At 52.9% G+C, this 21697-nt stretch overlaps 3 protein-coding genes across 4 annotated transcripts in view; 1 reads left to right on the top strand and 2 right to left on the bottom strand.

Annotated features, from left to right (window-relative positions):
* Positions 1-39: 39 nt before the first annotated feature.
* Positions 40-6365, top strand: AAMP (angio associated migratory cell protein). The gene is made up of 11 exons (XM_066346602.1): positions 40-248; positions 699-854; positions 2737-2856; positions 3353-3492; positions 3731-3875; positions 4176-4259; positions 4374-4489; positions 4643-4746; positions 4886-4976; positions 5325-5479; positions 5906-6365. Exons 1-11 carry the CDS (start codon positions 128-130, stop codon positions 5979-5981), a joined length of 1308 nt encoding a protein of 435 aa, XP_066202699.1. The 5' UTR covers positions 40-127; the 3' UTR covers positions 5982-6365.
* Positions 6366-6610: 245 nt separating this feature from the next.
* GPBAR1 (G protein-coupled bile acid receptor 1) lies at positions 6611-9879 on the bottom strand. The gene is made up of 2 exons (XM_066345392.1): positions 9738-9879; positions 6611-7786 (listed from the first exon to the last, which is right to left on the bottom strand). The coding sequence occupies exon 2, from the start codon at positions 7739-7741 to the stop codon at positions 6749-6751; it is 993 nt and encodes a 330-aa protein (XP_066201489.1). The 5' UTR covers positions 7742-7786; positions 9738-9879; the 3' UTR covers positions 6611-6748.
* A 7956-nt stretch (positions 9880-17835) lies between these two features.
* Positions 17836-21697, bottom strand: part of ARPC2 (actin related protein 2/3 complex subunit 2) — a 30063-nt gene continuing 26201 nt past the window's right edge. For both annotated transcript variants that reach the window (XM_066346652.1, XM_066346653.1), the window contains exons 9-11: positions 21241-21341; positions 20814-20914; positions 17836-18297 (exon numbers count right to left, since the gene is read on the bottom strand). In XM_066346652.1, the coding sequence (XP_066202749.1) occupies positions 18273-18297; positions 20814-20914; positions 21241-21341 (227 nt within the window). In that variant the 3' untranslated portion in view covers positions 17836-18272. The remainder of the gene's footprint in view (positions 18298-20813; positions 20915-21240; positions 21342-21697) is intronic.

The following is a 21697-nucleotide window of genomic DNA, read 5'->3' as shown; positions in this document are numbered from 1 at the left end:
TTCTTCCCTGGGAGCCGCTTACGCCTACTTCCTTCCCAGGAGGAGGGGCCCGAGTTCCGCGTCGTCGCGCAGAGCTGACTCTGGGAGGCGTTTGGGCCCAGAGAAGTGAATCTGCTGCTTGCGCCGCATGGAGTCCGAATCGGAAAGCGGGGCTGCTGCTGACACCCCCCCACTGGAGACCCTAAGCTTCCATGGTGATGAAGAGATTATCGAGGTGGTAGAGCTGGATCCCGGTCCGCCGGACCCGGGTGAGAATAGCCGGTCCTCAGGCCATGGGACGGACAGGAGGCGCTCACCCCTGGCCTCTGACCCCGGCTTTCCCCCCTCCCCTCTACACCCTACCGGTTATTTCTACTGATCTCCTTCGCCATTCCTCTCTCTTCCCACCCCCACACTGAGTTCTCGGGCCTGGTCGGGGTGGGGGTTCCCCTGACGCCTCCTCCGGCCCTTCCCCTCACACACCCCCTTCCCATCATCCCCTCGGTCCTCCCTTTCCACCCAGTCTCTGGCCAACCCAGGTGCTCAGACCTCTCCTCTGTCCCCCCCCACCCCCCGCTGCTTCTCGCCCCCGCTTCATCTCATTCGTCTGTCCTCACCTTCTTGCCACATGATCCCCCCCCAACACTTGCCACACTTGACTCCATCCCTCGTACTTACTGCCTGCTGAGCCCCATTTTTAAACCCTCTCCCATAAGCAGATGATCTAGCCCAGGAGATGGAAGACGTGGACTTTGAGGAAGAGGAGGAAGAGGAAGAGGGTAACGAGGATGGCTGGGTTCTGGAACCCCAGGAAGGGGTGGTCGGCACCATGGAGGGCCCAGACGATAGCGAGGTCACGTTTGCATTGCACTCAGGTAGGTTTCCGAGGAGATCTGTCATAAACTAAGGCCAGGCTGGCATTTGAGCATCGCGCATCTGCTGTGTACTGAGCATTAGGAGAGATGCAGGGATCGGGGAATGCTGGCCTTGCCCTGAAGCAACTTGTAGGTAGGGGGCAGTATGATAGAATGGACGGGAGCTTGGCTTCTGGAATCAGTTGAGAAACCTGAATTCAAATCCTGCCTGAGCGTCCTGGCCGTGTAGCTCAGTTGCTCAGTGTCCTCCCTATGCATTAGGGTTGCAGGTTCTATATCCCCTGTCAGGATACAGACAGGAATCAACCAATGAATGCTTAAATAATTGGAACAGCAAATTGATGTTTCTCTTCCTTCCTCTCTCTAAAATCAATCAAATTAAAAAAAAAAAATCCTACCTGTGCTACTTAACCTCTCTGGGTATTAGTTTTCTTTAAAATAATTACCTGTGGTCTGACCTGTGGTGGCGCAGTGGATAAAGTGTCGACCTGGAAATGCTGAGGTCGCCGGTTCGAAACCCTGGGCTTGCCTGGTCAAGGCACATATGGGAGTTGATGCTTCCAGCTCCTCCCCCTTCTCTCTCTCTGTCTCTCTCTCTGTCTCTCTCCCTCTCTGTCTCTCTCTCTTTCCTCTCTAAAAATGAATAAATAAAATAAAAAAAAAATTAAAAATAATTACCTGTGATAGAGGTTTTTAAGAAATGGTACCTTGCCTGACCAAGTGGTTGCGCAGTGAATAGAGCATCGGACTGGGATGCGGAGGACCCAGGTTTGAGACCCCAAGGTTGCCAGCTTGAGCGCCAGCTCATCTGGCTTGAGCAAAAAAAAAAAAAAGCTTACCAGCTTGGACCCAAGGTCGCTGGCTCGAGCAAGGGGTTACTTTGTCTGCTAAAGGCCCGTAGTCAAGGCACATATGAGAAAGCAGTCAATGAACAACTAAGGTGTCACAACAAAAAACTGAGGATTGATGTTTCTCATCTCTCTCCGTTCCTGTCTGTCCCTAGCTCGAGCAAGGGGTTACTTTGTCTGCTAAAGGCCCGTAGTCAAGGCACATATGAGAAAGCAGTCAATGAACAACTAAGGTGTCACAACAAAAAACTGAGGATTGATGTTTCTCATCTCTCTCCGTTCCTGTCTGTCCCTATCTATCCCTCTCTCTGACTCTCTCTCTATCCCTGTTAAAAAAAAAAGGAAAAAAGAAAAAAAAGAAATGGTACCTTGAGATACAAATTTAATTCGTGTTGTAACCAAACTCATAAGTCAGTCAACTCGTATATCAAACTGCCGATACTGGACCTGTGCGCCAACGTGCCAACTAGCGGCAGCTTCCTGAATCATGACTCGTATCTCGGAATTTTGCTCGGATCTCAAACAAAAATACGGACCGAGTCACAGCTTGTATCTTAAAGAATTTCATACGTTGGTCGGTTCGTATATCAAGGTACCACTGTACTTTAAGTAAATTAGATGTTATAGTGCCTATTAGGTCATATTGTATATAATCCTCAAATATTAGCTCTTCATAAGAAACTAGTAATACAGTGTTCTCTTTTCTCCGTTTGTAGCCAGCCTGGTGGCATCACATGCTGAGAGCTATTAGCCCTGCACATATACCCTCCTCTTGTCCATGGCATCAGTAGGGGGTGGTGAAGGGTGCAGCACGGTAGTGGGATCTGCTCTGGAGAAGGGCTTGGAGCTTGGCAAGCTTGGGGAGGGATTTCCCCAACAATCTTGAAGTATATTAAAAAGAACTTGGATGCATCCTTTTCCAGGAGGGAAGCTCTGTTGCTTTGGGTGAAAGGGGGTAGGCAGCCTGCATGTCCCAAAGGACAGAGTCTAGGTGGGAGCCCCACCCCTCACCTGTGGAATATCTGTTGGGACAGCATCTGTGTTTTGTGTGAGCCTGGATCCCAAGACCAATACCTTGGCAGTGACAGGCGGTGAAGACGACAAAGCCTTTGTGTGGAGGCTCAGCGATGGGGAGCTGCTCTTTGAGTGTGCAGGTGAGGGGCTCTCTGGAGGTGAGGTCGTGGCCCTGGGAGGTCTTAGAGGGCTGGCCCGCAACAGTTGTGCATCCAGCAACCATTTATTAACCCTCATTTTGCCAGCTCTAGGCTGGGCCTGAGGACTCCGAAGAAGAATATTGCAGTCGTGGACATAGGGGAGGGAGGCTCTCGCCGGGCAAAGGAGTCTGGGAAAGGCTCGAGAGGAAGAGACACAGGCTGACGTAGGAGTGTTTGGGAAGAGGGGAGAATGTGGTATTTCACGCAGAGGTGTGGAGTGGACAAAGGGTAAAACATAGGCCTGGGCTACACGTGGTTGAGTAGGGGGCCAGCAGTATCTCCCCTGCAGTGACAATGAGTTTGGTTACTTGTTCTGCTAGGATCTGCCCTTTTTTTCACCCAGCTGGTTCTTTCAGAGGCCAGATACCTGGGTCATGAGCGCCCAGCACTAGGTGCCGTGACAGTCTCTTTCTGCTTTTTGTATGTTTGTTTGAAGGCCATAAGGACTCTGTGACTTGTGCTGGTTTTAGCCATGACTCTACCCTGGTGGCCACAGGGGACATGAGTGGCCTCTTGAAAGTGTGGCAGGTGGACACCAAGGAGGAGGTCTGGTCCTTTGAAGCAGGAGATCTGGAGGTAAGATCATTAGGGTGGAATTCAATTCTGGGGGGCCTTGGGTAGTTGGTGAGAGTTGGGGGTTCAGCCCGCCTCTCCCAGGCCACACCATCGCCATTCTCAAGGCACAGCAAGACTGTCTGTGCCGTTACCCAGTGCCCCCGCTGACGCAGAGCAGAAGGTGGCTGGGGCTCATAAGGCAGGTTCCTCAGTGGCACAGGGTGAGGAGCTTCCCTGCTGACCCTTCCTTTCTGCCTAGTGGATGGAGTGGCACCCTCGGGCACCTGTCCTACTGGCGGGCACCGCTGATGGCAACACCTGGATGTGGAAAGTCCCAACTGGTGACTGCAAGACCTTCCAGGGTCCCAACTGCCCAGCTACCTGTGGTCGAGTCCTCCCTGATGGTGAGAGAAGCTTCCGAGTGTCCTTCTTGAGTGCAGAGAGGCTGGATGCAGGGCCGTGTGCCTCTCAGGCTCCCTCCTGGGCCATCTGAGCCTGTTCTTGGGAGCGCTACCTCCTAGGCCCCAGAGCAGAGAGCTCCCCCTTTTCTACCCTGAACTGGGTCCCCTCTGCTGGCCCCTGGAGCAGTCTGTTCCCTCACTTTCTTGTCTCTCTCTCTTGTTCCCCTGCCCCCTCACTTTCCTTGTTGGGTGTGTCTGAGTGTCCTGTCTGTTCTCTGTTTGTCTGCGCCTCTGGCCCTTTAGGAAAGAGAGCTGTGGTCGGCTATGAAGATGGCACCATTAGGATTTGGGACCTCAAGCAGGGAAACCCTATCCATGTACTAAAAGGTATTGGTGGTGGGGAAAATGGCCCCTGGGCCATCGTGGGGAGGGGCTGAGACCTGGGGCAGGTCCCAGAGGGCACAGGAGGAAGTCTGACTTGTCCCCTGGGCTCCATCCTAGGGACGGAGGGTCACCAGGGCCCTCTGACCTGTGTCGCCACCAACCAGGATGGCAGCCTGATCCTAACTGGCTCTGTGGATTGCCAGGCCAAGCTGGTCAGTGCCACCACCGGCAAGGTGAGTGGGACCTGAAGCCTAGCTGTGGAGCCCTCCGCTTCTGCATCTCCTCCCTCCTTGTTCTGCACTCGACCTCCCTGCTTCACCGCCTCCCTTCTCTATTAGAGGACTAAGTTTCCAGGCCCTTTTCTGATCCTTTTCTCTGGCTCATAGGTGGTGGGTGTTTTCAGGCCTGAGACGGGGGCCTCTCAGCCCAACCTGGGAGAAGGGGAGGAGAGCGAGTCCAACTCAGTGGAGTCCTTGGGCTTCTGCAGTGTGTGAGTGTGAGCCGGGGCCTCGGCCTGGAGATGAGAGGGGCTGCCCTTGGGGAGGGGCCTGGGCTGCAGGACCAGGAAGGAGGGAGGGCACAGGAGTCCGGGTTGCTCTGTGAGCTTGGTGGTGCTCTCTTCTACCCAGGATGCCCCTGGCCGCTGTTGGCTACCTGGACGGGACCTTGGCCATCTATGACCTGTCCGCGCAGACCCTCAGGCACCAGTGTCAGCACCAGGTACAGGCAACCTGGTTGTGGGGAAGTCCAGGCGTCTGGGAGCATCTAGCCCAGGCCTGGCTCCTGCTCGGTCCTTTTCTGTGGAGCTTTCCCCTTCCCCCTTCCCCCTCCCCCCCTCCCCCCCTCCCTCCCTCCCTCCTTCCCTCCTTCCCTCCTTCCCTCCTTCCCTCCTTCCCTCCCTCCCTCCTTCCCTCCTTCCCTATCTCCCTCCCTCCCTCCCTCCCTCCCTCCCTCCCTCCTTCCCTCTCTCCTTCCCTCCCTCCCTCCCTCCCTCCATGAGAGTTGGGAGCAGATGCCTCTCAGCTCGCCTGCCCCTGACCCCACCTGGCCTCTGTTGCACCCTGGTAGTCGGGCATCGTGCAGCTGCTGTGGGAGGCGGGCACGGCCGTGGTTTACACGTGCAGCCTGGATGGAGTCGTGCGCCTCTGGGACGCTCGCACTGGTCGCCTGCTGACTGACTACCGGGGCCACACAGCCGAGATCCTGGACTTCGCCCTCAGCAAGTAGGTGGATGGGGCAAGGGCTGGGTCTCTGCGTTTGGAAGTTGGGAACAGCGTGTGGCTGGCCACAGGGGCTTGGGGATGTGTGTTTGTGGGGGGGTTCATGGGGATGCTGGGACTCAAGGCTGGTCATGGCTTGTCAGGCAGGAGTGTTGGGAAGCCTGTGGGAGTCGTCACTTCCGGTTGCCAGTGACTAGCTGGGTCACTGTCACATCACAGAATGTCGTCATTTCTGGGGCTGGGGAGCTGGGACTGCTTCCCCCGTGTGTGGCTCTCTTCTCATCCTCTCGCTGATTGCTGGCTTCCAGTGTGTTCACTGGACATGGGTGTGGCCAGTGCTAGGCACTCGGGTCTGGAGTGGCTGTGCTGGAGGCGCCCTGGGGTAGGGGGCTTGGGGCTGGCCCTTCCAGCCGTGCTTTCTGCCTACAGGGATGCCTCCCTGGTGGTGACCACGTCGGGAGACCACAAAGCAAAAGTATTTTGTGTGCAGAGACCTGACCGCTAGCGGCCGCAGCCTCTGCTCTGTGTCTGGTGTTGAGGTGAAGGGAGACCCCCACCGGCAGAGGCAGGGGGTACAGGGAAGAGGACGGAGGGGCCTTGGACTCCAACCCCTTCACACTGACTTGCCCCCTGTCCCTTTCTTCTCTTAAGAGCCCCAGCCCTCAGGTCCCTTCGCCCCTCGCCCGGACCTGGGGGACCCTCAGAGGGAGGTTCAGACCTCTCTCTTCCATTGTCGTTGTGGGAGTGAGTCATGGCTGCCTGTTTGTACGTGGGGGTAGGTCTCTGCGGTGCCCGTTCTTTCCCTTCCCAAGTCTCTGGGGGTGGAAAGGAGGAAGAGAGATAGTTACAGATTTTAAAAATGTAAATAAAATATACTTCCCAGAGACAATGTCTGTGTGGCTTCTGTGGTGGCTGGACCTGGGAAGAACTGGGGAGGCTCATCGGGGTGAGGCCCCATCTGCGGCACTTCCAGCCCTCGGCCCACCCTCGGCCCCCTCTCAGCCGGTGCTGCGGCCCCGCCCACAGTCTGTTTGGAGCTGGAATCTCCCTGATGTCTGCGCCGCTTTAGGTTCTTTCCGCAGCTGTTCCGCCGGCCTCTCCCTTTCTGCAATATGGAATGAGAGACTAATAAACTGGGCCGGAGGAGTTTATTCGACCAGGGAGAAATAAAATAGGGGCAGAGTCTCTGATCCAGAGGTGTGTGGACAGGTGGAGACAGGCTTGGTGGCTGAGATGGATGGATGCTTCTGGAAGGAGTGAGCAGAGGCCCTTCTAGTTCAAGTCCAGGTCCATGCTGCTCTGGCTGCTGGCGCAGTAGGCAGTGCGGGGACCAGGACTGCCCGGGGAGGCTCTTCCCCGCAGTACCCGTAACCACCTCTGGGCAGCCGCCCTCCAGGGAGCGGTGTAGCGCTGATCACCCAGCCCCATGGCCACAGGCACGGCTGCTGCACTGGCACTGCCCAGTGAGACGAGGGACAAGAGAGTTCCCGGCCCCAGCGGCGGGCGCTGCTCATAGGCCAGCACCGAGAGGAGCAGGGTGGCCACGTAGGGCCCCCAGCACAGCCCGAAGAGCAGTGTGGCTCCGGCCTGTGCCCTCGCTTGCCTCCAGGTAAGGGCCCGGGCCAGGGCCGAGGGTGCCCCGCGGCACACTGCCCGCTCCAGCCGGCGAATGTCCTGCAGCTGGCGGTGGGCGGTGACCAGCACACGAGCAGAGAGAAGGGCGGCAGCACCCACAGCGGGCAGCAGAAGCCCGTAGACTTCGAGGTAGAGGTAGGGGGCTGGGAAGATAGCCTGGGAACTGCAGTTGGCACCAGCGGCCCAGTGGTTCCACCCCAGAGCGGGCAGGCTGGCAAAGAGCAGGGGGCCGGCCCAGGTGAGGAGTAGGGCCAGCCGAGGGCTCCCACGGGACCGGAGAGGCCGCAGCACGGCCATGTAGCGCTCCCCGTGCACCAGCAGCAGGTTGGCGAGCAGGGAGAGGAAGGAGAAGTTGGGAGCCAAGTATAAGAAGAGACAGGACCAGTAGCCTCGGCGGTTCTGGCTCCACAGTCCTGGCAGTGCCGGCAGCGCCAGCCCCGTGAGCAGCCCTGCGAGCAGCAGGCTCAGGAAGAAGCAGCCAGCAGGCAGGCTGCGCAGGCGGCGGTCCCTGGCAATGCCCAGGGCCAGGAGCAGGTTGGCCATGACGATGAGGCTTGCCAGGACCAGGGACAGCCCAAAGGCCCCCACGGGAACAGCGCTGGGCACCTCCCTGGTGCTATTGGGTGTCATCTTGGTCCTGGGGACAGGGGAGGCCTTGAACAATGGCCGGCACTCCTGGACAGAAGACGGGGTGGCCAGAGTTAGTGTGGGGCTGCACATTAATCTAGGGGTTGTAGCCCAATGGGCTGTAGGCTATATACACATTTGTTTTTCAATTAATGGCCAAATAAAATTTACATAAAATTTTCTATTTTTAGCTTCTCTTAAAAATCACTTGAGCCTGACCAGCCGGTGGTGCAGTGGATAGAACATCAGTCTGGGACACAGAGGACCCAGGTTCGAAACCCTTAGCTCGCCAGCTTGAATGTGGACTCATTTGGCTTGAGCACGAGCTCACCAGCTTAAGCGCAGGGTCGCTGGCTTGAGCGTGGGATCATGGACATGAACCCATGGTTGCTGGCTTGAGCTCAAGGTTGCTGGCTTGAGCAAGGGGTCACTTGCTCTGCTGTAACTCCCCCCCCCCTCCAGCAAGCCACATATGAGAAAGCAATCAATGAACAACTAAGGTGCTGCAATGAATTGATGCTTCTCTCTCCCTTCCTGTCTGTCCCTATCTGTCCCTCTCTCTGTCTCACTAAAAAAAGAAATCATTGTGGCAATACATATGTCCTGTATGGCAGCCCAGCTGGAGTGGAGCAGGGGCTGCCTTCAGAGAGGTCCCCACAGTCCCCACGCCACTTCACCCTCTTCTGTTATCTGCTTGGTCCCCCTGAAGCAGCTGTGTTTATGCCTGTTTAGACTGGAAGGTGGACCCACCCAGCCCCAAAGCATCTTGTCCATCCTTGCCTCTACCTGGCAAGGCCTCTAGATGAGCAGAAAGGGAGGAGAGGGTGTGGCCGGTGTGTGGTGGTCCTCTGGCCAGCTTAAGCTGAGACTGCCCTTTGGGTTGGGGCCTGGTGCTAGGAGTGGGCGCTAAGATGAAGAGGTCCCTGACCAGACGCTCGCAGCGTGGCTGGCACCAGAGCGTTAAGAATGGGAGTGGGGCAGATGTGAGGTAGAAGCAGAGCTCACTGAGCATTAGAGGTAGTGAGGAAGCCTGGGCAATGGTGGCAGCCAGCGGGATGCGCTGTCCCTTGCACCCCCTCCCCCATCCACCCCAACCAACTGTGGCCAGTTGGTTACAGATCAGTGAGCAGCCTCCGGTAGGACTTCCAGCCCATAAACTTGACGCATCTGCACCAAACGAGCAACAGTTCCCTTCCTGGGAACTGCAGGAGGGAGAGGAGTTGCGGGGGGTGGGAGGGGGAGGGTTGGCAGTGAAGGTGGAGATGCCAGCAGCAAGGACACCCAGGGCTGGAGCTGACCCTAGAGAGGGAGGAGGAGCTGCTGGACAGGGCCCGACCTCTGTGGCTCTGATGGGCCCCTGTCCTTTCCTTCACTGGGCTCCTTGACCTCAGTCCTCCAGCAACCTGGCCCCACCGCCACATCAGGGAAAGGGGAGGGTCCTGGGCCCTGTGGGAACTCCTGCTCTGTCAACAGGCGAGCAGGTGCTGTTGCTAGGATTCAAGTCAATAAGGAAGGGATTCCTGCTGCCCCCTCCCCCAGGTGGGAGGCTCAGAGGGCTCCCAGCACCCTGAGCTCAGGGAGAGCTGCCCCTTCTGCTCAGTCCCCTCAGGGCCCCCGGGGCAGCCTCCAAACTGCCTCGCCACTTCTTCCCCTTTCTGTTCCTCAGTCTTCCCCAGTGCTCCCTACTCAGGACATCTGTCTTCTCACAACGCTCAAGTTCCTGCCTCCCTCTGTCCCTGCATGGTCAACTTTATCAAAGCCCCCAAGACCTCAGGGTCCGTTACTTCAGACCTGGCCTCTGGGTCCTGGCTTGGAGCTCCAGCCTCCCCTGGAGGGCACCCTCTACCCCACCTCACAGAGCAGCAAGAAAGGCAGGGTCAGCCCCCAGGGGTGACTTCCCAGTGGTGCGAGGGTAGCATGACCGGGTGGCTCTCTTCAGGATCTGGGGCTGAGGTTTCCAGGCCTGGCCACGGTGGGGAGGGGGGGCGTAGCTACTCACATGGCAGCCAGAGACAGGTGTTGCTCCCCCAGCCTGGGCTTTCCTGAGTGTCAGGGAGCTGCTGCAGCCAGCCCTGCAGGGCTTCTGAGATGTCTGACTTCCCGGCCTGGGAGAGCATGGTGTCTCCACGCTGGGTCAGCAAGGCCCCGGAGGGATAGAGCTGAGGCCGGCCTGGCCCCGCCTCTGAGGGTGGGACCTGGCACACCCGGGCTGTAGCAGCGGAGAGGCCTTCCTCCCTGGCCCCGCCTCTGAGGGTGGGGCCTGGCACACCCCGGGCTGTAGCAGCGGAGCGGCCTCCCTCCCTCTCTGGCTGTACCAGTTTCCCCTTTTCAGCCTCCGGCCATAGCTTGTCACTTGTGTGGCAGGTCACCCAGTTGGGAGACCTCTCCCCTGAGCTATGCATCCCAGTTAATGAATAATGATTTCTTCTCTCCTTCCCCACTTTCTGCTTCAGCTAATACATCTACATTTTACAAGCCTTATACCACCACATGGCCAGCCAGCTGACGGCACACTGAGCTCCTTAATTCTGCTTGTCTGCCAAGGAGTGTGTGTGCGATGGTGGCAGTGGTGGGGGTGTTTGGGGCCTAAGGATCTTCACTGCCCCCCATCCTATCCCCTGATGGGCCTTTCAGCTTATAAAGCCAGCCTTGCCTTCTAGAATCTGGAGTCATTCCACGCTTTTCTCAACGGCTCTGTGAGTCAAGTTCTGGGCTATGCGGTACAGACAGCTCTGGGGGTGTGACCTTGGCCTTACTTTCTGGGCCTCAATTTTCCCACTTGTAAAATGGGAAGAAAGCAAGCCACTCTCAGGGTTGGTATAGGAAATGTCACAGGATAACATAGGTAACTGATTAGATCACAGGCCTGACAATGGGGGCGGGGAAGGAGTCTCAACAAGGGACTCCTCTTCTTCCTCTTCCATGATTGAGGCACAAGCCAGTGCTGGGATCAGAGAGCCTGGCTTTGGATCTCAGAATCCTGGCTGAGATCTTATATATCTTTTTTTTTAGTGTGTGAATTTGGGCAAGTAACTAAAGTTCTTTTGCCTTTAGTTTTCTCATCTGTAAAATGGGGCTCAGATTGTATTAACCAGTTGTGAGACTAAATGAGATAGTATGTGATAAAAACAGATCAGTGCTTGGCACATAAGCACTCAATGAAAGGTAGTTTGTTAACAACGTTAAGAGGACTGCCCTTCTCTGAATTTCCCTTCCTTCCACATACCCATCCCCTTGAAGAAAGAACTCCTTGAGAAAGGCAGATAGCCTATGAAAAGCAAGGGCTACCCTGACTGGGTCGCTGGTTGGTTAGGGCTTTGTCCTGATATGAAAAGCAAGGGCTACCCTGACTGGGTCGCTGGTTGGTTAGGGCTTTGTCCTGATATGCAAAGTAAGGGCTACCCTGATTGGGTAGCTGGTTGGTTAGGGCTTTGTCCTGATATGCAAAGCAAGGGCTACCCTGATTGGGTAGCTGGTTGGTTAGGGCTTTGTCCTGATATGCAAAGTAAGGGCTACCCTGACTGGGTCGCTGGTTGGTTAGGGCTTTGTCCTGATATGCAAAGCAAGGGCTACCCTGATTGGGTAGCTGGTTGGTTAGGGCTCTGTCCTGATATGCAAAGGTTGTAGGTTCAATGCCTAGAACAGATTGGTTTCTCCCTCTCTCTCTAAAAAATCAATAAATAAAAAATGTTAAAAAGTTTAAAAAAAGAAAAACACCAGAAACACTTTTGATCCCCAGGGAAACTGAGGAAGGTAGGTCCAGTCAGATGCTGCTTAATCACAAGGTTCTGCTGTGAGAAATGCGTCATTAGCTGACTTTGTCGTGGGGACACCACAGAATACAGCTACACAACCTAGATCAGGGGTCGGGAACCTATGGCTCGCGAGCCAGATGTGGCTGTTTTGATGGCTGCATCTGGCTCGCAGACAAATCTTTAATAAAAAAATAATGTTAAAAATATAAAACATTCTCATGTATTACAATCCATTCATCTCCTACCACTCATGTTCATGGTTGCGGGTGGCTGGAGCCAATCACAGCTGTCCTCCGGGACAACACCAAATTTTTATTGGATAATGTGTAATGTACACGGGTCGTTGTATGGCTCTCACAGAATTACATTTTAAAATATGTGGCGTTCATGGCTCTCTCAGCCAAAAAGGTTCCTGACCTCTGACCTAGATGGTACAGCCTATTACTCACCTAGGGTCAGTACAGCCTATAACTGTGGAGGGGAGGAAAAGTAGTTTTCCCTCTACCCTTCTGAGTTCTTAGCTGAGACATCCCTACAATAACAGACGGATTAACAAAAGAAAAACAGAAGTTTGACCTGACCAGGCAGTGGCGCAGTGGATAGAGCGTTGGACTGGGATGCCGAGGGCCCAGGTTCGAGACCCCGAGGTCGCCCTCTTGAGCGCGGGCTCATCTGGTTTGAGCAAAAAGCTCACCAACTTGGACCCAAGGTCGCTGGCTCAAGCAAGGGGTTACTCGGTCTGCTGAAGGCCCATGGTCAAGGCACATATGAGAAAGCAATCAATGAAGAACTAAGGTGTTGCAATGTGCAATGAAAATGATCAATGCTTCTCATCTCTCCGACCCTGTCTGTCTGTCCCTGTCTATCCCTCCCTGACTCTGTCTCTGTAAAAAAAAAAAAAAAGAAAAACAGAAGTTTGATAACATGTATACCTCCTGTATACATGGGAGACCCAGGAAAACAGTACAGTAAGTAACTCACCAAAATGGCTGAAGCTATCACCTCAAACACCATCTTTAGCTTAAGACAAAAGGTGTTTGGAGGTGGGGGGAGTCAGTTATAGGAGGTTACCCGAAAAGCACAGTAAACCAGAGTAAGGTTATGCACGTTTAAGTTGTGGTCTTCTACACTGCTAAGACTTTCCAGAGACTTCCCTTAGAAACACGAATATCTTTTACAAAGGGTTACTTCTACTTGGTTTTCAGAGCTTCTTCAACTCAGGGTTTCTTAAAATTAACCAGCCTAAAATAATCCTTATGCTAGAGAAACATATTTGGAGTGACAAATTGTTCCCTTACAGCTCCCAGGCACAAACCAGTACAGCATGTTACTGTTCTGACTACTGTAGGCAATTGTAACACAATGGTAAGGATCTGTGTAATGCGTTTCACTACATCACTGGTTGATATGAATTTTACATATCCATAATTTTATGGGACCACTGTCCCACATGCAGTCCTTCAATGACCAAAACGTCTTGACTGTACAGTTAGAGGAAGGGCAAGTTCAGGGCTCGGAAGCCAAGAGGTGTTGTGCCCCTATTTCTAGGTTGCATCAAGTGTGGCTTTGGGGTGAGGAAGAAGAGAAGCCAGTTATACTCCCTTAAGACCTGAAGCAGGAGAGAAGAGGCTAAAACTGCAGCAAGAAAGTTAGAGGGGAAACATCGGAAAAAATTTCTTGCTCAAGAGCACAAGTGACACGGCAAGGGGACTTCATGGCTCTCTGGGGGAGACCGGGTTGAAGGGCTGAGGCAGAGCAGTCAGGGGTCCTGGAGAGGCAGGACTTCTGCTGGAAAAAAAAAGTGGGAAGAGGGAAGCGGGAAGCATTCAGCTTCAAACCCATCCTCAAGGGAGCTGGTGGGCGGAGGACACCGGGTTCCAGCAGATGGTCCTCAGCCCCACGCTATCTACCGGGCAGAAGTCAGAGGCTCTGGGAGAGTTCATCCTGGAGTCTGGACAGTGGGTGTGGGGCCCCTCGAATACTGGACTGCCAGGAATAAACAGACCTCCCTCTGTTCCCAGCCCTGGCCTCCTCCCTGAGGGATCCAGGATGTCTGTGTTTCTTCTTCACTGCTCTGTCTAAACACTGTGTGTGGGATGACGTGTGAAGTGGGACAGCTTAGGCGGCGGGACCCGGGAAGCCAGGGTTCTGCCCCCTGCTTGCTCAGTCATTTCTTCTTACTGGGTCATCCTGTTCGTCTCTACTCGCCCATCTATCTGGGACGGACTCATCTGCCTTCTCTCCTTTGCCCAAAAGAGGACCCTGGTGCAGGCGGTTTGCAGATGCTCCATTCAGCTGACTCTGCAGGCTGTAGTGCCTGACCCCACCCCATTCTCCTTTCCTCAGGTAGAGTCCGCATCATGGTGCTCAATCCAGACTTGGGCAGGGAACCCTTCTGGGCCTCCTTTGCGCCTTCCCTTCTCTCGGCTGTATGAATCTCTGCTGACCCTCAATGTCTGGGCGTGGCATGTGAGGGCTGGAGGTATAACTGGATGAGTGGACGCACTGGGGCTTCGGCCCTTCTTGGCCTTGCGCACAGTCCTGTGCCTGAGACTGGCCAGGATCCTAGCTACAGGAAGCCCTAAGTCAGCTATAGGGCAGAAGGAACACTGGTTCTGTTAGGGATAAACAGCCAGATTCTCCAGGTCTCCCCAGGAGCCACAAAAATACAGTGCTTTTAGCAATTCCCAAAGGGAGAAGTATGGCTTGAACTCAAATAGCCCCTCACCCGAGACCCAGGCTTGGGTCTTAGATCACTGTAGCTCTTGGGGCAAGTATCCATCACCCCAACTTTGAATGAGACCCAAGGGAACTGAAATGGTACAACTGCCAAGTACCACCTCCCATAAGAGAGTGCATGCGCAGCTAGCACGACTTCCTTTTCCTGGTTTCAATTCCCTGTTCTGATCCCACCCCTCTACTTCCTACTTCCTGTCAGTCTTATTTCCTTTCCTGCCAAGCTTCTAGTTCTTAGCATGCACAGGTCCCACTTTAACCAGGCCCAGAGATTTCCCACTAACACCCTGCTCCTCCCCCTCCCCCCCAACTGCAGCTTAAGAGCCACCCAAGCAGAAAAAATACCAACTTTCTTGGGAAGGACCTGGAAATTTCCAGGACACAATGACCTTGGCTTGTATTGGACTTTGCTTCCTTAGCAGTCTTGCCACTTCTGATCCCCTTGAGGGTATAGGAATGGAACTAAAATGTATTAGATGGTATTTCCAAGTACAATTATAGGCACTGTAATAGCCTACATGATATCCAGTTGTCTTCAAAATATTGCTTTCAACTTCTATGGCTTATATCCAAGGTCACCCACATCTCCCAGATGTGGACCCTGGGGCAGGTGAGTCAGCAGTAATAGAGACTACATCACTCTTTTCTTAATGTTTTCATTAAAAGTTATTTTGGCCTGACCTGTAGTGCTGCAGTGGATAAAGCATTAATCTGGAATGCCGAGGTCGCAATTCGATACGCGGGTTTGCGTGGTTAAGGCACATACGAGAAGCAACTACTACTGTAAGTTGATGCTTCCCACTCCTTCCCTGCCCTCTCTCTTGCTCTCTCTAAAATCAATACAATTTTTTTTAAAAGTTAAAAACTGATTTTAGAGAGAGACAGACAGACAGAAACACTGACCAATTTGTCCCGGTGTGTGCCCTCACTGGGGATCAAACTGGCAACCTCCGTGCATCAGGACGATGCTAACCAACTGAGCTATCCAGCCAGGGCTAGATCACCTTTTGCCCAGTCTAAGTCCTCTCAGTGTGCTGACCCTCATCTTGAGAACTTGCTCTTCCCACAGTCCTACAGGACTTGGCTAAAGTTAACGGGCCTTTGAGACCAGGGCCATGCTAACACCAAGCATGTCCTGGCGAGGACAAAGGAGCAAGTCTGGAGAGTGTCTTCACCAGCATGGATTTAAAAAAAATTTCCCCCCATTGATTTGGAAGAGACAGGCGGTGTGAGGGAAGAAGGGAGAGAGAAGCATCAATTCATTGTTTCACTTAGCTATTCCATTTAGTTGTGTACTCACTGATTGCCTCTATGTGCCGTGATGGGGTCGAACCCAGGACGTCCGGCAGGCAGGGTCGACACTGTATTCACTGAGCAACCCAGACTAGGCCTGGCATGGATTTATTTATTTATTTTATTTGCTAATTTGGGGAGGGGGGTGAGAGGGAGAAGGGGAAAGCAGTGGGAAACATCAACTCATAGTAGTTGCTTCTCATATCGACCGGGCAAGCCCAGGGTTTTGAACTGGTGACCTCAGTGTTCCAGGTTGATGCTCCTATCCACTGCACCTCCACAGGTCAGGCTCGATTTTTTAAAAAATGACAACAGATAGTCTTGGAATTAGGACACTGTCTTGGGATTTACCGCTGTAAAAAATATGTACTGCCTTGTTTTCCCCCAACTCCGTGTTTTCTAAGCAATGTTGGTTTTACTAGCTATGGACTGTAGAGATTTCAGATTCTCATACATATGATCCCCACTATTGGCAACAAGGGGTGCAGTGAGTTCCAGCTTACTAAGGAATTAGGTTTTAAAATCAGCAGGAAAGCAAAAACTGCTACTAGTCAGTTATCCCCTGAAAGCACCTATTAGCTCCTGGGGTACAGCAGACATACCTGTCACCATCACCCTATGCATCTGAGTCAAGTTTCCCACCTAAAAGAAGCTGGTGACAAAGGGCTATCTATGTACCAGGGAAACACAGGGCAGACTGGTCCACTCTTCACTGGAGGCCAGAGGGCCTGCACCACAAAGGTGACAGCACTCCCCAGAGGACACATGTGCCGAGGGGAGGGGCACCTAATGCCCTAACTGCGTCCCAAGCTTGCTGTCTTTATTTTAGAGAGGAGAGAGAAGAGAGGAGAGAGAGAAGGGGCGTGGGGAGGAGTGGGAAGCATCAACTTGTAGCAGTTGCTTCTTGTATGTGCCTTGAACGGGCAAACCCGGGGTTTCAAACTGGCCACTTCAGCATTCCAGGTCAATGGTCAATCCACTGTGCTACCACGGTCAGGCCATCCCAAGCTTTCTAAAGGCCCTTTAAGTGAAGTAAAATAAGTCTGGATGACTAAATGACCTTGGAGCTCTCAAACTTCTTCACTACGACCCAAAGTAAAGAGACATTTTTACTATCCAGTCAAGATGTGCACCCTGGCCAGTTAGCTCAGTTGGTTAAAGCATCATCCCGATACATCAAGGTTACTGGTTCGATCTCTGGTCAGTGCACACACACAAGTCAACCAATGAATGCATAAATAAGTGGAATCACAAATTAATGTTTCTCTCCCTGCCTTCCTCTCTTCTCAAAAAAAAAGTACAGCTACAACTAACACATATTTCAAAATTGACACTCTTCACAGGTATGATACACTCCGACCTAGTGGGTATGGTGACAAAGCACATGTGATAAAAATGCATAGAAACACACAACACACAAATGAGTGCATGTAAAAACTGGTAACATCTGAGCAAGGCCAGGACTGTGTCCACATTGGTTTCCTGGCTCTGATTCTGTATTAGTCATACAAGACGTCGCCACTGCCGGCGACTGGGTGAAGGGTACACAGGATCTCCGTATTATTTCTTACAACTATATGGGAATCTACAATGATCCAAAACAATATAGGAAATGAAAATGCTGGCTGTGATGCAGGCAAGAAATCTCATGCTTTATTAATGAGCCTCAAACCAGCTGGAGCATTAGACGGGGACAAATGAAAAGGGGAAGGAGACAGAAACCATGAGGATGGCCCTGGACCACTTTAGGCATCCCTACTTTCTCCTGATAGCTCTTTACCGAGCAAGTAAACTTTCTGAACCAAGTTTATTGTAGGAATCAGTGTCCGGCTAGGGGACAGCAGATTTTGCTAGGCTCTGTACTACTTGCTAAGCAAGAATCTCCCAAAGTAAGTTTTGTGGAGGGCCAGTCCTTTGGGCTTTATATGAGGAAGAGAAATGTGGTCACTTGGTTTGCATCAGATCCACACCTAAATATCTATCAACGTCTTGCAGAACCACACATATCCTGGAACACGTCTGGAAAATGCTATACAGTGTTCACGATAAAAGAATAAGCCAGAAAACACTTTATGTGTCTATCACTGTCCCAGTAGCTTCTTGGCTGCAGGCAGGCAGACTTAGTAACCGAGTTTTACAGCAAACTTCTTCACATTGACTCACCAATGCCAACCAGAGCTCCCGAGCTAGCTGTTGTCCCTAGGGAGGGCTGAGGGCCTCCTGACTTCAGGTTTCCCAGCTCCGATCTGCAGGTTCCCCTTCCTCCCTCCTGTCCTTTGGACTCACAGTCCAGAAACCCAGCAAATTCTCATGTAAGATAGAAAGATTTTATTTATTAATGACCTGAACCGTATTTCTTTAGATACAGGAGTTTTGAACTCAAATACTTAAGAGAAAACAAGTTAAGATTGCATTATCCTGCAACTCATTACCAGTAACATATTGCAAAGCAAAACAGCTTGGAAGGAGACTGGGAGGGAAGGGGCGTGAGGGAGGGAAGATAAAGAAAAGGAATTAAGTTGATCAAGTGGATTTCTTTCTTTCTTTTTTTTTTTTTAATTCTTGGGAACTATGAAGTCCTTGCAAGCACAGCTCGTTTCTGCAGATTATTTTCCAAACTTGTACAAAATGGAACCAAAATGGAGAATCCCTTAAGAACCTGAAGAGGTGCAACATTAAAAGCTACGATTATCCAGTAGCAGTGTTCCAGCCTTCCGTTGCCAGCTGCTTCCTCTTCCTGTTCCCAAGAGTTAGCGGGATGAAAACGTCTTCCCCCTTCAAAAGCAGAGAGTAGGTGTGAAGGCTAGTTTGGGACTCACTTTTCTTCCACCCCAAATGCCTGGATCAGGGATGGGATCCCAACAAGACACTAGGCATGAGGTGGAAAGGGTCCATCAGCTCTTTCTTCCTATTGATACTGTGGAGTGCTATGAAATATTTGTGCTAGGCCCACGAGGACATTAAATGTAGTAAATAGAAAGGAGAATCACTTGTCCAGTTTCTGAATGGCATAGATCTTGCATTTTAGATTGGGCTCAAGCCATTTCCTGGTAGAGTTCAGGCTCCTTCTACATAGCTTATATCTTTCTGGGCAGCAGATAGCAGTTCCATTTAAGGACGTCCACCCATGGGGCAGGATGTTCAAAGGAACACCCCACCCCTCAACTCCACTCTGGGTTATAGAATACCTGCCTGACCTCAGGCTTCTGAGTCATGGTGTCCAGTTCCACCTAGTATTTTCCCATAAGGGCCAGCCTTGGAAACAGGCTGGTTCTCACCCACAGAGTATTTTATTTGGTAGAGCAGCCTAGAAGCCAGCAATAAGAACTATGGGAAAATGGGGCAAAAATATGGCGGCTGAATTTTTCCTGCCCTGAATGTCTCACGCACCCCAAATGAATCTGTATTTTATCACCCTCACACCTTCAACAAAATGTTCGTGAGCACTCTATTCTGGCAGAGCCCGTGCGGTGCTGAGACGCTGGCTTCTGACCCAGGGCCATTTCTCGCAGCAGGCCTGCCCCCTCTTCCATGCTGTTCATGGTTCTGCAGAACCTTCCTACTGTGTTGTGCTGGGGAGAGTGAGTGAGTGAGTGAGTGTGTGTGTGTGTGTGTGTAATCCGGGCTTCTCCTGCCCAGCTGAACCAGTAGCTCATACCCACCCTTGGTTACATGATCTGGCTGTCAGGGAGGATGCAGCTGTCTGCCTCTCCCTTATTTCTGGGACCCACCCCTGCCAAACAGAGGTAACGGGACAGAAAAAGGCAAAGCTACTCTTTGTAAGTCCGTGGAAGGGGGTTTATGGGCAGTCTATTCATTTCAAAGACTCATCCTTTCCCACTTTCCCCACCAGGAGAGGGAGTTGTTCCTGCCTCTCAGACAACTGCACTCACTTCGCTGTGATCCCCAAGAACACCTGCTGGCTGTGTTAATAAGGCTGGGGACGAGGCCTGTGGGGAGATACGGGCAGCTGCTGCCCAGTGGGCTCGTCTCCTGAAGGGACAAGGAGTTATGGGACTGAAGGTGACCCCATAAGCAGGCAGCCCTACGACCATCTATTTACGATGCCCCGTGTCTGGTGTGTGACAGGCTGGCCAGTCTGGTTTCCTCCTGCTGTCCCTAGCTGCTCGTTTACCTCCTGGTGAACTGCTCATTCATCTACTGAACTGTCTTCTCTCCACTGGGCCCTGAAAGTGGCACAAAACTGACTGCCTCACACTCAAGGTCACCCAAGTGATACCCGGTGAGAGCAGCACTCCTGGGGAGTGACCCGGGAGAAGGAGGCGGTAACTCTAGCGCTGAGACAAGGTTCTAGAGGGGCAGCAAGAGCACGAGCTCCCTCAGCGCACACACCTTCTTCTGCCCCCCTCCCCCGAATACCTAGCACAGGCTGCCCATCACTCATTAGGTCCTAAGCAGTAGCCACAGAGCTCCTACAGAGAAAGGCCTTTGGTACCAATTTCAGGCGATCTCTAAAGCCTTTGTACTGTCTGATGTTTCAGAGTCTGAAAACGTTCTACTCAGGAACATAAGAGTCAAAGACCTCTCTCATCCTGTCAAGGGGCAGCAGAAGCTAACTTGGTAGAAGAGGCCTCTCACACCCCAGGAGGGAGCCCGAAGCCTTATACACACCACACCTACCAGAGGCTGGCAAAGACATTGGTTATGAGTGGTACGGGGGGCTTAGTTCCCCTAAGACTTGAATTCAATGGCCTATGACCATATCTTAAGAACAGGATGACCTAAACTACACCAGAAGGGGAACCAGGCCCAGCACCTTGCACAAAGACCTAAATCCCTAGATCCAGAGGCCTCTCTGGCACACGCCCACCATTTCCATCCCTGACAAAGACAACTTCTTCTCCATGCAAATGCCTGCTGAGACACAGAGCAGGAAAAAGAACATGGGTATGTGTACGTTTCCAGGCCTATTTACTCAACTAAATGTTGTTAGGCAAATTACGTCTTCTCCAGGAAGACCTTGAGGAGGACAAGACTGACCTCTCAGCTCAGGCCCAAAGAGAACGCAGCTTACCTGGGTAAAAAGTCCCTTTGGCTTTTTTCTAGCTGCCATACTTCTAGCTCGCAAACACGTGGAAACAAGGAAACCAGCCCGGCCCACTCAGAGTGAAAACCTGCTCATCCCATCAGCAGCCTGTCAGGCGGCTACAGGCCCAACCCCGCTGCCTCCTACAGACAGCTCCTGCCCAGACGCCCAGAGGGCCAGGTACCAACACCCACTATTCTCGCTAGGTGAGCTCAGCAGAGGAAGGTGGTCCTGCCCTACTCACGTGATTGTTTTCATTTCTTTCTTCTCAGCATCTGGGCGTGCGCGGTTCAGCACCTTGAGGAAGTCAGATGTTTTTGCCCGCATACGTGTGTGAATATAGGCCTGGGAGTAAACACAACGAGTGCTGAAGCCGAGTCATGTTCTAGACAGACAGCTCTGCTTTCTTTAGAAGCTATCAGGAAGGTCTGGAAGTCTACACCCCGGGACTGTCACAGGGCCTTGCAGGGAAGCAGACACAGACCCATCTCTGTGGTATGGGATGGTGGTGGTGGGAGATGAACAAAGACCAGGACTTCCCGAAGCCTCCAGAGCCATCACTCAGAGTCCAGAGCGAGAGCCTGGACTATGGAACGACTTTGTACGTCGTAGCTCTGGTGGAGAATGACCGTGCGGCGGAGCCGAGTGCTGCGGCCCTCTCACCCTCTCACCTTGGAGCACTTGATGTGGTAGTGCAGGTAGTCCCGGAACGTGTGGATCAGGTTGATGGTGTTGTCTCGGGCACTGGCGTTGGTGTGGCGAGGGAACAGCACTGCGGGGGGTGCACAAACAAGGTGTCAGTGTGTTAATACCAGTGCCCGAGGGCGGGATGACCAGCAGCCCAGCCAGCTCCCAGCTCCTGCTTAAGTAAAAGCTGCTCACTTCATCAAGCCCAGGCTGTCAGGGTTTCCTCCTTGAGACACAGCAGGGAGAACTCCCATAACCAGCGCAGGTGCAGGGAGGGCAAGGGCACGACCCCAAGAAAAACGAGATCACGGCAGAGAACCGAGGTCCACACAAAAGGGTGTGGTCCTGGGCACTCAGCCCAGGCCTGGACTCTGGCCGTGCACCCCAAGTAGGGAAACCCTGCCTGCCACACACCCACCAGCGCCTGCCTCAGCAGCAGAG

Source organism: Saccopteryx leptura, chromosome 7 (genome assembly GCF_036850995.1).
Source record: "Saccopteryx leptura isolate mSacLep1 chromosome 7, mSacLep1_pri_phased_curated, whole genome shotgun sequence".
NCBI lineage: Eukaryota > Metazoa > Chordata > Mammalia > Chiroptera > Emballonuridae > Saccopteryx > Saccopteryx leptura.
Note: the sequence above shows the minus strand (reverse complement) of the source record. Positions and strands in the feature narration are given on the sequence as shown.